General features: G+C 39.3%; 1 protein-coding gene across 4 annotated transcripts in view; it reads right to left on the reverse strand.

Moving 5' to 3' along the window:
• Positions 1-15,231, reverse strand: part of TSPAN9 (tetraspanin 9) — a 173,568-nt gene that overhangs the window by 80,571 nt on the left and 77,766 nt on the right. For 2 of the 4 annotated variants that reach the window (XM_051621830.1, XM_051621822.1), the window contains one exon: positions 13,369-13,448. In XM_051621830.1, coding sequence (XP_051477790.1) covers positions 13,369-13,431 — 63 coding nt within the window. In that variant the 5' untranslated portion in view covers positions 13,432-13,448. Of the gene's footprint in view, positions 1-13,368; positions 14,347-15,034; positions 15,055-15,231 lie in introns of those variants that run through there. The other 2 variants (XM_051621823.1, XM_051621813.1) reach the window with 2 other exon arrangements.

Consider the following 15,231-nt stretch of genomic DNA (forward strand, 5'->3'; position numbering starts at 1 on the left):
AGGATTGGCTACAAAACCTGCAAAATAGCTCAAAGAAGCAGAAGTGTTTTATCTGAAGTGTACCTCACAAGAGGCTACAAGGCAAAGCAAGTAAATCCACTCTCAGAGGGAAAAATAAGAAGAGGACTGAAGTGTTTAATCACGACAAAGCATTATGAATGTAAATGCTCAAAAGTGAGGAAGAAAACACTCATATCCTCACAATAAAGCTTCTTTCTCTTACTGAACTCTGTATGAAGTGATGGGCATGCTGCTGTTCTAAAGCTGATGTTAGAAGCTCCACCACAGTACAGCAGGATATAGTAGTACTATAAGCATCTAAATTCTTTCCCAGGCTGCATTGGCAAGACTGTATCCAGCAGATAAAGGGATGTGATTATTTCACTCCACACAGAACTTGTTAGAACACACTTGGACTACTGTGTCCAGGTTTGGTTGTCCCAGCTCAAGAAATTGGAGACCATCCAGCAGAGTGGCACCAAGATAAACAATGGGCACAAGTTGCTTCTGAAAAATTCTGGTGTGACTATAAGAAAAACTGAGAACAAATTGAATTAATTGAGAATATTTGAATAATTGAGAACATTTAAATAAATGACCAAGAGAAATGGTGGAATCTCCCTTGCTGTAAAGTACCTAAGGCTGAGCTTGACAAGGCCTTGGGTAACAATCTCTGGTCTTGCTTTCAACAGAAGGCTGGAACAGATGGTCTCTAAAGGTTCCTACCAACCTAGAATTTTTCTATTATTCTGTGATCTAAACAGAGGCTATGCTAAGCTCTGCTAAATTGTTGTCACCGTTTGACTCAGTAACCTCATTTTAAATTAGGATTTCTCTGATTTTTTTATTTCCATTCTAGAAATAAAATACAATAAATAAAACAAATATTATCAAACAGAAAGGAGAATAGTTCACTTTTTTTTCAGAATATCTGTCAGCAGCTATTGACATTATCAAGCAGCAGGCTTAAAAGGAAGTGCTTTTTTCACAGAAAACATAATTAAACAAGTTAACTTATTGCCAGGGAATTTAGGAAGGCCATAGGATAAATGCCTCAGAGGGGTTCCATTAATGTGTTCAGTTCCTTTAGTGTCTATCAAGCATTCTTTACCATCTAAAGGATAGGCAAACTTTTGGTATTGGAGATAAACCACTGGAAGTCAAACATAGTAGTCTTACTATCTTAACTTTTAACTCCACTACAATTTATTCGGATAATCAATTTAAATGCTCACAGTAGAATGATAAAAACTATAACATCTAGTAAATCATAAAGTATGAGAATTATTTATTCCAATGGAAGAACAGGATAAGAAGGAGAAAATCCAATACTGCCAGCTTCCATTTCTATCTAAAGGCAGAAAGAAAGAGTTAAAATTCCCAAGAAAATGGGATTCCAACCTGCCGAAGTAACAGATAGCTCTATTGCACAAGGTCATTCATCATCGCCACCTCCACAGGTCACTTCTAAGAGCAGAGTAGAACACAACTAAAAAAAGCCTAAACAAACACAAAAATAACAAAACAGGGTCAAAGATAACACTAGCTATCTGTATTTTAAAGTTCACCCCATAAGACACTAAACTCAGGTTGCACTGAAAGATGTAAACCCAGCATACTCCCAGATGCTGACAGTGGAAAAGAAGACCCAACTAGAGAGTTCTTTACACATTCCATGTGCTGAAAAAGCCATTAGAGCAAATGTTGCCCTGTCAGTAGAAGACAAGCATATGGTTTGAGGGGCTATGGAAAGTAGGAAGAATTGTTACTGCCAGACATGCAACAGAAAGTTTTTTAATCTTCTTATCTCTACCTTCTGTAAGCACTAAATACACTGTTGCTTTATTTACTTAGAATTGATGGATTTATTCTATTAGCTGGTTTGAAGTAATGAAAAAAAATTACATTGGACACTATTCTTCACCTTAAAAATAAATCGATTGGATGACAACCTCAAGGACAGAACTTCAGCTTTTTAGTGACACTTTGCAGGTGGTGGAGAAGTTTAGAATTTCATAGAATCATGTAACTGTTCAAGTTGGAAAAGACTCTTGGGATCACCGAGTCCAACCACCACCCCTACCCTACAAGTTCTCCCCTAAACCATATGCACCAACACCACATCCAAACAACCCTTAAACACATCCAGGGATGGTGACTCAACCACCTTCCTGGGCAGCCTATTCCAGTGTCTGATAATTCTTTCTGTGATTTTTTTTTTCCTAACGTCCAGTCTAAACCTGCCCTGCTGCAGCTTGAAGTCATTCCCTCTTTTTCTGTCGCTAATTACCTGTGAAAAGAGACTAGCACCAGCCTCTCCACAATGACCTTTCAGGTAGTTGTAGAGACTGATGAGGTCTCCCCTCAGCCTCCTCTTTCTCAAACTAAACATTCCCAGCTCCTTCAAGCGTTCTTAATAAGGTTTATTCTCTAGGCCCTTCACCAGTTTCGTTGTCCTCCTCTGTACTCGCTCCAGCACCTCGAGATCTCTCTTGAATTGAGGTGCCCAAAACTGGACACAATACTCCAGGTGTGGCCTCACCAGTGCTGAGTACAGATGGGACAATCACCTCTCTACTGCTGCTGGTCACACTATTTCTAATACAAGCCAGGATGCCACTGGCTTTCTTGGCCACCTGGGCACACTGCTGGCTCATATTCAGCCGTTTGCCAATCAGAACCCCCAGGTCCTTTTCTGCCAGACACTTCCAGCCACACTTCCCCAAGCCTGTAGTGTTGCATGGGGTAGTTGTGGCCCAAGTGCAGGACCCAGCACCTGGCCTTGTTGAAGCCCATACCATTAACATCAGCCCAATGATCCAATCATAGAACCATTCAAGTGGGAAAAGACCCTTGGGATCACTGAGTCCAACCATCATCCCTACTCTACAAAGTTCTCCCCTAAACTATCTCCACCAACACCACATCCAAATGACCCTTAACACATCCAGGGATGGTGACTTAACCACCTCCCTGGGCAGCCTATTCCAGTGTCTAACAATCTATCCAAGCCTCTCTGTAGAGCCTCCCTGTCCTCATGCAGATCAACACTCCTGCCTAACTTGGTGTGACCAATTTATGAGAAAGTCATGGGAAAACTTACGCTCTTCTAGCTACTTCTGGAAGTTAGTGACATGCCAAACCTCTGGCGTACACAGCCAAATAGAAGGATGGTCTACAGGTCCTAAATCGGAAAGGAGTTTTGTGCCTGTGGACCATGCTGCACAAGTATGCGGAGCTCAGAGGTGGCTTGCCTGCATCAAATCTCTCACAAGGCAGGGCACCTAACAGATGGTCTGTCACTTAAGACACTTACCAAGGACTTTAGAGACTTAGATTCAATTTCAGTTTAACTTTGCACAGTTCTCTTAGTAGGACACACCTACACTAGGGATATAGACAGATTTAAACTGTTTCTTCCCAACCTAATCTGGAAATTAAAAGGCAGGTAAGACCACTGCAAAAACACCCAAGCTCAAGATGGATGTTCAGCAGGATTTCTGAACTCATTGGCAATGCCATGCACATACAGCCAAGCACAGGTCAACACTAGCCTACCCATGCTGAACCTGCTAGTTCTGGCCTCCAATAGCTCTCAGACTTCTACCCTATGCTCCACTGCAAACACTCTCTTATTTTGGTTGTTCATGTTTCCATCTCTATCAGGAGGACAAAAGCACAGCCCATACTTACAAGATGTCAAGAGGACAAATACATTAAGTGGTCCTAAGGTGTTCTAGGATTATGGCAAGAAATGTAATGTCAGTTAAAGCAGTGAAAATGAAGATGACAGGGCAATCAAAACTCTAAGGAAAATGAAATGCAGAGCATGAAGCTGTGGGATTTTTTCTAATTTAACTTTGCATCCAGAGGACACTGCAGAAGAAAAGGCACTCCTCAGGACACAGCATTAACCAGATATAGCAGAAAAAGGCAGGGTGGTGGGAGCACAGAAGTACAGGACAATAATATTCTTAACCACTGATTTAGTTTAAAACTACTATGAAATCAGACAAAATGAGATATTTAACATTTCTGAATCACAATCCATTAACAGACAGCTTTTTACCCTGCTTAAGATCGTAACTGGCTGGAAACTCTCCAAGAGAATACAGAGGAAGAAACAAGCCTTGTGAAGAACACATGCTACACAGCAGTGACACACCTATGAACAAAATGTAAGTATTCAGCAGCATCATTTAAAGAAAAGGGTGCTTAATACACCAATCTAGAAGCCTACAAGAGTAGCCCTTCTAGTAACTTTCTGCTCTCTAAGAAAGAAAATTAAGAAAGAAAATGTGACTGAACAGTACAGTGCCAATTCTTTTCCCTGTTTCATTTTTGCACCATTTCAGACGCAGTGATTGCATGTTGTGGTATATACAGAGGTTATTATAAATTACAGAATTACTCCAAGTTAACTGCTTCCACTGTTTATGAATTACATAGAGTATTTGCAGAGTAAACTGCTTGGTTTAAGTTAATGTGCTTTGTATCACATGTGCAGCATGGTAGAAATGTGCATAAAAGCAACTAATGCATCTCTGCTAATGACTAGTAATTCTGTAAGCTGACGAACTCCTACAGCTTATAGTCATCTCTTTATAAACTTATCTTCATCCTATCTCATGATTGTCTTGCTTCAGTCTTTGTCACCATAAAAAACCAAAAAAACCAAACCATTAAATCCCACTTATTTTAGAAAAAAAAAAGACAACCAAAACTTATCATAATTCCTAACAGTGTTAGAAATCAATTATTCTGCAAGTAACAAACAATTAGTATACCAGTTTCTGCTGGGTTTAATTCTTTACAGTACCTCTAATACATGACACACATTTTAAAAAATCAACAGTAGAGTGATCATCTCCAGACCTATAATTTATACCTACAGCAGTAGGAATTGTACCAGAATGTACACAAAACAGAAGCATGAGGAAAGCCACAAAAGAAATAAAAAAGAAAAAAATTCAATACCTGATGCCTCATCACTGACTATTGTTGTATGGGAAGAAAGACATACAGACAGTAGTTCAATGTATTTTCAAAATTATGTATCCCTGGTGCCTTAACTAGAAACACCACAAGGGATTTTCATTCAGCAGTCAGAAGGCAAGCAAAATGACAGGAGTACCAAATGCAGACTGCAATGAGGAACAAGTAGTATCAACAGGAATTCAAGGGTAGAACTCCTGCTCCACTAAAACAGAAATAATATTTGCAAACACTATTACTTCTCTTTACTCTGAAAAGTCAATTCTCATTTACTGCATTTAACAACAAACACACAGCAAACACAAGGAGGCAAGGAAAGAATTAAGAGAAACAGCAAGCTAGTAATTCCACGCTTCAGCTTGTATCCCCTTCCAATGGATACAAGAGGTAACTAACAGCTCTGTGTTCCCACACAGCACAGAGGCTCTGGATGGGAGAGGAGAAAGGAGTCAGCATGTTAACTGGGACACTAAACACTTAAAGATGGGTTCAGATTGGGCTTGGCTATGCCTTGATTAAGGACAAGCATTAACACTGCCTGGATGTATAGTAACCCTGTGTAAAATCTAGCCCTACTTGCATTTCCAGAGCAGTGATAAATCTATTGGCCATGATGCCAAGGTTTGAGAGACATTATTGAAGATGAGCTGTAGATGACTTTTAGAACTCAAACTGGCAGCAGGTCCCAAGAATATTCACAATGCCTGCTACACTGGATGGAGTAGATAAATGCAAAAGGTTTGGACAGCCATGTGAACTTTGGTCCAGATCAAGAAAAGGAAGAAGAATGATCATCCCAGTCAAATTTCCAAACACTTGGAAGTTCAATTACCTCTACTGAATAAATTTAGCAATTTACGTTGCTCCTAAGCAGCAAGGGACTGAGCTGAATGGAGATTTGAGTTGAATTAAATCTAATGTGTTTCAGAAAGTTGTGAAATTGCTTTGAGTTCAGTGCCTGCAGTCATTTCTGTAAAGTGATACTAAAATTATTAAGTTATATGTGACGACCCCACCAAGTTCAGCAAACATTCAATGTTTAAAAACACATCTTCAGTCACATTAGCTCTCTTTACTTCGTTTGGAATGGCTGGTTTATTTATTTCTGTGTGATATTTAAAGCAAAGCCCAAGATAGCCAGCAGAATCCCTCCTTTGATTCAGCTTCCATGAGCTGCTGAAAGGTTGGATAACTTTACTAAGTATATAGTAAAAACACAGAGAAGCTACTAAGGACAGTATACCATATTATCTGTGACAACTTGGCTGGCCATCAGGAACTTTGTGTAGAACAAAACCCCAATTAATTGAACTTTACTTCCTACAAATTAGACTGCATCTTCCCATCTTTTCTAAACAGGTCTTGTTCCATGTCAGCAGCATTTAAGTAAGCAAAATTAGATGCTTCCTTGAACAGACAGATAAAGCAGTTACAACCCCATCCGCTGCTTGCACGAGGAAAATTATTCCCCTTTGGATCAGCCTCTTGCAGACCTACTTAACCTGAGAGGAAGTACGAACAGACAAAAAGGGAGCATGCGAACGGATGCCCAGTCAAGAAGCTTACTGAAAATTTCTGTATGGGTCTAGGAGTCCAGAGATAGGTAAGAAACATTACAGTTACTAAGCTTATTAAAAGCTAACAATATTTGTACCCCATGATTATAACCACTGCTTTATAAAAGTTGGTATAATCATCTTTAATAGTTAGCATAATTGAGACACAGAAGGTTAAAGAAAATTTGCTTAAGGTCACACAACCAGACGATATGGTAAGTGATAAATTTAAAGATTTAACTCTGGAAGTACTAGTGCTAGGGATGGTGGAGGAGAGTAATTTGTTTTCCAGTTTGAATTTCTTACTCCGCTTCTCATTTTCAATGACTATAAACCTACTCATATACAATAACTGATCTATGTCCAGCAGATACAGATGTATCCAACAAATCTGATTTTGAGTTATGAATCTATCCAAAATAACAGACGCAAATGGCTCTCACACGTACCTATGGCTACAGTAAAAAAAATTCCACACAGAAAAAAAAAAAGTAAAAATAAACAAACAAAAACAAAAACCCAAAATAAAACAAAAACCACACCAACACAACCCCCAGCTTGAATAGAATACCATGTTAGCAAAGAGCAGTTAGTGAGAAACACTGTGAAAAATGCCATATCAGATGTCTTCCCTGTCAAGTTGCAACAGCTTAGATCCTAAAACCAATTATGGGGCCCTCACCACCTGAATTAACCAGTCTAAATCAGCTCTGAAACAAACCTCAGTATTTCAAACCTCAGCTAACAGTTGGAAGCTTTTTACAGCTTATCAAATCCCAACTAAAAACGGAATTCTTCCTGCTAATGTCACAGAATCATGGCATGTGTAGGGTTGGAAGGGGCCTTTAAAGGTCATCTAGTCCAGTGCCCCCTGCAGTGCACAGGGACCTTTTTAACTAGATCAGGTTGCTCAGAGGCCCATCAAGCCTGACCTTGAACATCTACAGGGATGGGGCCTCTGCCACCTCTCTGGGTAACCTGTTCCGGTGCTTCACCACTTTCATTGTAAATAACTTCTTCATAATATCCAATCTAATTCTACCCTGCTCTACTTTAAGGCTGTGGTTCCTTGTCCTATCGTTACAAGCCCTGTAAAAAGTTTCTCCGCAGCTTTCCTGTAGCCCCTTCAGGTACAGGAAGGCCACTATAAGGTCTCCCAGGAGCCTTCTTCTCTCCAGCCTGAACAACCCCAGCTGTCTCAGCCTGTCTTCATAGGAGAGGTGCTCCAGCCCTCTGACCATTTCTGTGGCCCTTCTCTGGACTCGTTCCAACAGTTCCATGTCTTTCCGGTGCTGAGGGCTCCAGAACTGGACACAGTACTCCAGGTGGGGTCTTACCAGAGTGGTGTAGAGGGGCAGATTCATCTCCCTTGACCTCCTGGTCATGCTTCTTTTCATGCAGCCCAGGAAGCGATTGGCCACCTGTGCTGCAGGGGCACATTGCTTGTGTCCAACTTTTTTGTCCACCAGTACCCCCAAGTCCCTTTCCACAGGCCTGCTCTCTATCACATAATTTTTCAGATTTCACTGTTTTTATTGTTTTGTTTGGTTTGGTGTTTTTTTGTGGGGAGGGGTGTTGGGTTTTTTGGTGTTTTTTTTTTTTTTTTCCTTCTGGTGTTTGTGTTTTTTTGAGTAATCTTACTTCCATGGGATTTTACTGCAGTTGCTAAATTATTTCATTACAGTCAAATATGACAGAAATATCGCTATTGTGTCCAGAGACAAGCAACCCAGCATCACTGTCTCTCTCTGTCATTATTCCTTATGTCAGAAAATGGAGAATATCAGATAATGCAGCCAGGGCAAAACAATACAAGAGATAATTTGAATGTATTTCTTGTTTTAAGATGTCTGTAGTTAGCAATTTTCTTCTAATTTCAAGTATTTTCTTAAACCCCACAGATTAACTTTCAGTTACGCAGAGGGAAAAATCTCTTCACAAGACTCAACCGTCTGCCCAACAGGTTCAGTTAAGCACTACAGCTTTGTACTTTAAACTAAAGAGTGCACTATCGTATATGTTCCAGTTTGATATAAATAAGAATGGATTACCTTATATAAGCTGTCCTCAAATTCTTAAGTTGCTTCATAGTACCATTAGCTCTGACAGCAGGTAGACACAGAGAATGGACATGCGCCCTTTCCTTTACTCTAAACTAAGACTTCAGTAAAAGTGGCCTGCATGGCTGCTGACCTACTGTCTATATGCTCACTATTAAACACACAATGTTGTTTTCCATCTGCAGTAGAAAAATACTTCTCAGGAGCAACAGTCTTTACCCATTATTTTAATAACAGAGTATCACTGATTTTTTTTCTGTGTTTGACTTTTTGCTGCTAATTCCAGATCAGCAAGTTTCCAGCTCCCCTTTTTTTCTTCTAGTGTTGTTTTAGTGAAAGGAAAATGAGGAAAATGCCTCGAACCTATTAGAAAATTTACTTTGAAACTGAGTATGAAATATTTGAATTTGTAATTTTGACTCAATTTAACTTAAATTGTAACTTCTGCTTATAATTATACCATTAATAAATAGGTATTGATCCTATCCTGTAAGGTTTTCTGGCACATTTTGTGAAAATAATTATTGTAATCCTTTTCTCTAATAAAACAATGAAGTAAAATCTACCCTAGAAAGACACATACCGTAATGTTTATATTTAGTAATTAACTTTCTTGACAATTGAGCTGCTGTCTGTAGAATCAAAAAATCAGTATTTTATTTCTTCTGCAGGGCTATACTGGCTACTCTGCAACCTCCATACATTTGCACATAAATATTTTTGAAGGCAAACTAAATCAGGTAACATTTGTAGCTGCCCATTCCCTTTATAAAACATATTATGCACTTAGGATTAATTCAGTGTAAAACGTTACCCATGCCACACAAATAATTACACTATAAGCTTCCTTAACCCTCAGCTTGGGCTTTCCTAATCTCTAAAATAAAGCAATGCCAGATGGCCAAGAACAACTGCTAAGAATCACAGGACCACAAAGAAATACCTGAAGCTCTTATGGTGGAGAAACACCTTCTGTTTCAACTTACTGCTGGGCCCCACTTAGATCAGTTTGCCCTGCAGAACTCATATACGATGCTCCTATGTTAACTAATACACAGGCTACTAATTTTCAAAATCTTTTGTTGTCATGCTTTAAATTCACACTGCATTTTTGTTCAGCAGAAACAACGCACCACCTTTTTTTTGTTGTTATCACATTGACAGGATGTTTGCCACATGACAGATAATCCACTAACCATTGCACTTCTCCATCACCTTCAAATACACACGTCTATAAATACATATTAACATATTTATATATAAAAATTCTGTGTATAACATATAATACATAACTGGTCTTCAAATATATATGAGCTGGCTGCTGGGCTGAAAGAATACGACAGCTCACTGCCACATGAAGGACAACCAGAGTCCCACCTTTTTCTCTGTGTCAGGAGCAAATAATGGAAAAAGATTCCTCTTTTTCGATAAATGAATATATTTCTTTGGGCCAACACTGAGAATTATTCAAGACAATAGGCCAGCATTCTGGGATGCCAAAGGATACCCCACCAGTCTTCATTTTCAAAGCAAAAAACTCAGAAACAATGTTTTACTATTACACAACCTTGCATGAGATGGGCTTTCTGCTACAGCAGACTCAGAACAATGTAGCTTTGTCTCAAGCAAGCTCATCAGCCAGATTGCTTACTGCAGCTGTACAGCTGCTGGGCTGGCATCTGTTTTAAAACTCTCTGAAACACAGTTTTTCCACCTCTGTTTCCAGTGGCCTAAATCAGCTCCTGTATTTTAAAAAAAGAAACAAAACAAAAAGGGAAACAAACCAGCAAACAAAAACAAAACAAACAAACAAAAAACCGAACAAACCAAAACACACACACACAAAAACCCCAACAACCCAAAAAAACGAACAAAAAAACCCAACAACCCACTAAAGACCAAAACCACCAAGATGCTTCTTGCCTTTCTCAGAAGATAACAGTGTAGCAGTGGTCTCCTTGCCTTTGAAGACCAGAAGTCTCATCCTGCTTTGAACTGCAGGTTCAGAAAATTTCATGCTCAAAAATGTGTCTTCTCTGTTTTAAAAAAAAAAGCTTGCATTACAGAAGATGACAACACCACTCAATAGCATGCCACAATTTCATGTTTTCAGACTTGAGTTTTTTAACAGAAATTCAGAAGCAAGCAATGAAAACAGGGAAACCTGGGAATGGAAAAAATGGGTTAAGAAGAAAGACAAGACTGAAATAGCAGGGAGTGCTTCAGGGCAGTGTAGGAGCAGAGGGTACTGGCAGAGCTGCATGAGGTACCCAGGGCTGGGCTACCACAAGAATTTGCGGCAGGAGTGAGAGATGCTGCAAGTGAACAGTGTCAGCAAGGAGCACATACCGAGCCAAATCCAAAACCAGTCTGATAGTCATAGTAGAACTAACCTAGATCCCACATATGAAGCCAGAGGTAGCAAACTACAGAACACCTGCCTGTAGTGCTTCATTCAAGCTCATGTTTCCATGACTAAAGAGATATTACAATGTTACTCATTTGAATGGCTCAAGACAATAAAATAACCTGGTTAGAAAAAATAAGATTCTAGCAAGACTGCAGTCCCCTGAAGGATGCATGGGAACTGGTTTGCAAAACTGAGTATAAACCAGCTAAAGTGAAGAAAGGGAGACTTCTGGTCTACTTAAACCAGGCTGGTGGATCAAATTTCTGTTGTAAACTACTTTGAAAAGTATCTCACATCTTGCATTTAGCATTTTTCCATAATGTCTCAGATTCACCATTCCACAATATTATCTTCATTCTGTAGAGCCTGGTTCATACTTAAAGTATTTTTAGAATATTAAATAGACAGGGATGTGGTGACAAAGTTTAATAAAGAAAGAAAAGCTGTATAAGCCTCATATTAAAAGACATGGTGGGGACGGTGTAAAAGGGATTAAGAGGCAAGAGTTGACGAAGCACAGGGTACTAGAGAACTGTTCCAGATGGTAGGCTAGTTTCAACATAGGAAGCAAAGTGTTTGTACTGAAGTCCAGTGGGAGCTGAGTAGTTGAAGATGAGCTTGCAGATGAGGTCTGAAATATTCTTGCAGGTTCAAGGAATGGAAAAAAGTACTCTGAAGGTCTGATGCAGAGTCAACAAAATTCCTGCTTGGGAAGGAGAGAAAAACAAAGAAAGATACTGCACCTAAGAAGGTGAGGGGTAAGAGACAGTTAATGACTGATCACAGAGGACATGTGTAATGGGATCAGAAAAAAGCTGTTCCAAAAATAATTACAACATACAGCATATGAAAAAAATACTTCCAAGGTGTCAAAGTAATGCAGCACTGTGTCAAATAGCCGGTTTGATAAAAATCTGGTGCTTTCAAAGTGACTTTATTCCAGAAATAGTTAAGGCAACTTTCTGATGGGGTTTGTGGAAAGGAGAAGAAAAAAAAAAATAAATTCACAAGTTAAATTTGATGAGACGTCCTTCAGTGAACAGTTCTACCTTTCTATTTCAGTAAGACTCCCACAAGTTCAGTGCTTATAACATTTGTCTATTACTGATAAAAGCTCACTGCTACATGAGTGGTTCAACACTGTACCAAATCTCCCATTAACTCTTGCTCTTAAAGGTTATTTCCGTAAGTGGGTCAAGATAAACAGAGCAGCTGATAGTAAGACTACTGATGTGAACAATGATGTCTCTACACCAGAGGTAGCTATTTGAACTAGACTGTTAAAGCCCCTTTTTCCAAAATAAATTTAGGGATAGCATTTTCATTTCTTTATGAGGCATACTGTGTATTTCTGGATCACAATAATTAATTATTCTGTTCATGTCCTCAAGCTTTGCAAACATCAGGAAAGCGGTGACCTTTGATTTCAAACTATGCAAATGATTTCACATTGGGCTACATTCATGCACACTCAGTATTTCAATTAGCCTGCTATTTCCTCAACAAAACTGTTCACTCAAGGATGCCTAGCTGCCAGATGACTTAGCTTTTCTTCCCTCCCTTATACGTTACAATACTTTGCTCAAAGTAGCCATTACACTTTTAACTTGCTTGCTGAGGCATTGTTACAACTCCTCATGCCTGCTGGAGGAAAATCAATTTTGATCCTTCAGAAGCAAGTGCAAGTCTCCAACTTCACACGCCAGTGTGGACAACTGCAACTGAAACTGAATCCAGATTAATTCACCATTCCAGGCATTTCACATTTATGCTGATACTGGTAAGAGGTTAGAACACATGTGATTTATTGTTTTTAATTGGAAAAATGGGATAGAACTTCCTTCAAATGAAAAAGCAGTTTCTCAAATGAAGTTTACAAAGAGCAAATGAGATTTATGATGACAATGAGAACATATTTCAAATTTAAATTAACCTGCAGCTTAATGCAACACGAGGTATTACAACAGAATGCAAAAATCCTGCCACTGCAGGATTTTAATGCTACAATAATTCTGATCTTCCTTGAAGGGCAACAATTCTGCCTTTTCTTAGATAACACAGTTCAAAACACATATTAGAACTGCATGTTTGATGAATTAATAGCCAAACAACAGTAATCAGGTGGTATAAAGATACAGAAATATGTATCTTCCATAAAGATACAGAAACCATGTATATTTTCCCAAGAGACACAAGTTTAAAACGGAAAATATTCCAAGGAGGCATGAGAGAGAGGGAGGGAGGGGAAGGAGGAACTTACTGTACTGATTCAAAGATGCACTATACACATAATGCAGCAGTACAGTACACACTAACGAATGAAGGTTACTGAAAAGGCAGTACTCACCCAAAATATTAAATTGAAAAGGAACATCATGTATTTCAAACAACACAGGCAGCCTCTTGCCATGTTGCACTTCTTAAATTCTAAAAGAAAAACAAAGGATAGATCCAGGTAAAAGACCACGTATTTGCTGCCTTTGGGTGCGTTGTATTTGTCACTTTTCACGCCAGTCCCAGTTCCAATGCCGGTCCCAGTTCCAACACCAGCATGGCTCTGTGTGCGTGATCCAGTGGTACCATAGAAAGCTCCAGCAGTAAAACCTCGACCAAATTGCCTCCCTGAGGTAGAAGGTTTAGCAAAATCTGAGTCTTTGCTATCCAAAGATGGACTCCGGTGAATTGAAGAATCCTCACTACTTGACTTCTCCATGATCTCTCTTTTTACAGCTGTCAGATTTAATGTATAACATCTCTCAGTATTAAATGCAGTGCCTTGTAAATGCCACGGTGCAATAAGAAATGTCTGTGTTTTGCGTCTCTTTTTCTTTGCACATAAATCAGATAATCACTGCCGAATTTATTCACTGCACTGTTGCTGTTTTTGTTTTTTATAGCAATGTAGGCTGCACTCTGTCTATCTGTGGCATGGATTTATACACTAATATGCCACACAAGAGCATACTCCTAATTTATCTCGAATAATCAGTTATGCAGAACTTCAATTTTTATTCAAAAGAGCCATAAACTCATTCTCTCTGCTCCTAGTCTACAGCCCTCTAATCTATAGGCAGCAGATGGTCCTTGCATCCATTTCCAAAAAGCTTCTGCAATACACCTGGGAGACTCTGCTCGAGCCAGAGCACTTTCCTTTCTCTCAGTTTCCTTCTCTGTGTCTCTCTGACTCTCTTTCACACGCTGTCTTTTTTCTTTCCACCCATTTGCAGTATCTCATTCAGTAACCAGCTATCAGAGCGCACTCTGTGTTTCACTGCTGCTGCCGTGAAATCATCAGCAACTGCAGCAACTGGGTATTTCCCACAGAAATCCCTGACCTAACTATCGAGCAATAAATCCACCCTCCTGTTCGCTCCTCCCCTCTGCTTTCCATCAGGCCAGTTAGCAGAAGCCTTCTCCCCAGGGCACGCCTCCATGACATAATATCTTTAATAGGATTAGAATTACTCTTGACTGTACAAGTGCACAACAGAAAATCTCTTTAAATGTCAAGTACTGTTTAGCTGTTTATGAACTAGAACTGTGAGACAGTCATACTTCTTTACTGCTATAAAATACTGGAAAAGTATGGATTAGATAGACAAGTGCTAACCTCTCCCTGCTTATTAAATTAACAGTGATTTACTTTTTAAAAAAAAAAAATTCTGGCTTAAACAAATGTCTTGGGACAAGGAACTGGAATAAACTAGCAAACAGCATACACTAAATTGGCACCCTTCTAATTTATACATGCACCTACTATGATGCCATCACTTGTGACATAATTAACCATAACCAGAAAAGCTGAGCTGTGTCTTACGGCATCATCAGTCAACTCTTAAGCCTCTCAAAATGTAAGGATATCTGAACCTGCAGCCATTTACACTCTATTGAAATAATGTGTCAAAGATTGTTCTCACGTATGGCAATAAGCCAGATTACATTGCAGGTAGTCTACAAACTAGAAACACTGACCCAAATGCCACATTTCTTTTCCAGACAGTAGTGCAGCATACCTGCTAGAACTCTGAAACAGAGAGAGCACAACTGTGCACGGGTGTTTGTGTGCAAGTGCCTGGAGAAAAGGAAGAGAAATACTTTAGGTCACCCTGGTGCTTCCAAATTTGTCATATTGTCATAAGCATAAAAGCAGCACACTGCCGGTACAAAGTGATACAGCAGATTTTTAAATGCAGATTATTATTTTTGTAAA

This window comes from Apus apus, chromosome 1 (assembly GCF_020740795.1).
Source record: "Apus apus isolate bApuApu2 chromosome 1, bApuApu2.pri.cur, whole genome shotgun sequence".
NCBI lineage: Eukaryota > Metazoa > Chordata > Aves > Apodiformes > Apodidae > Apus > Apus apus.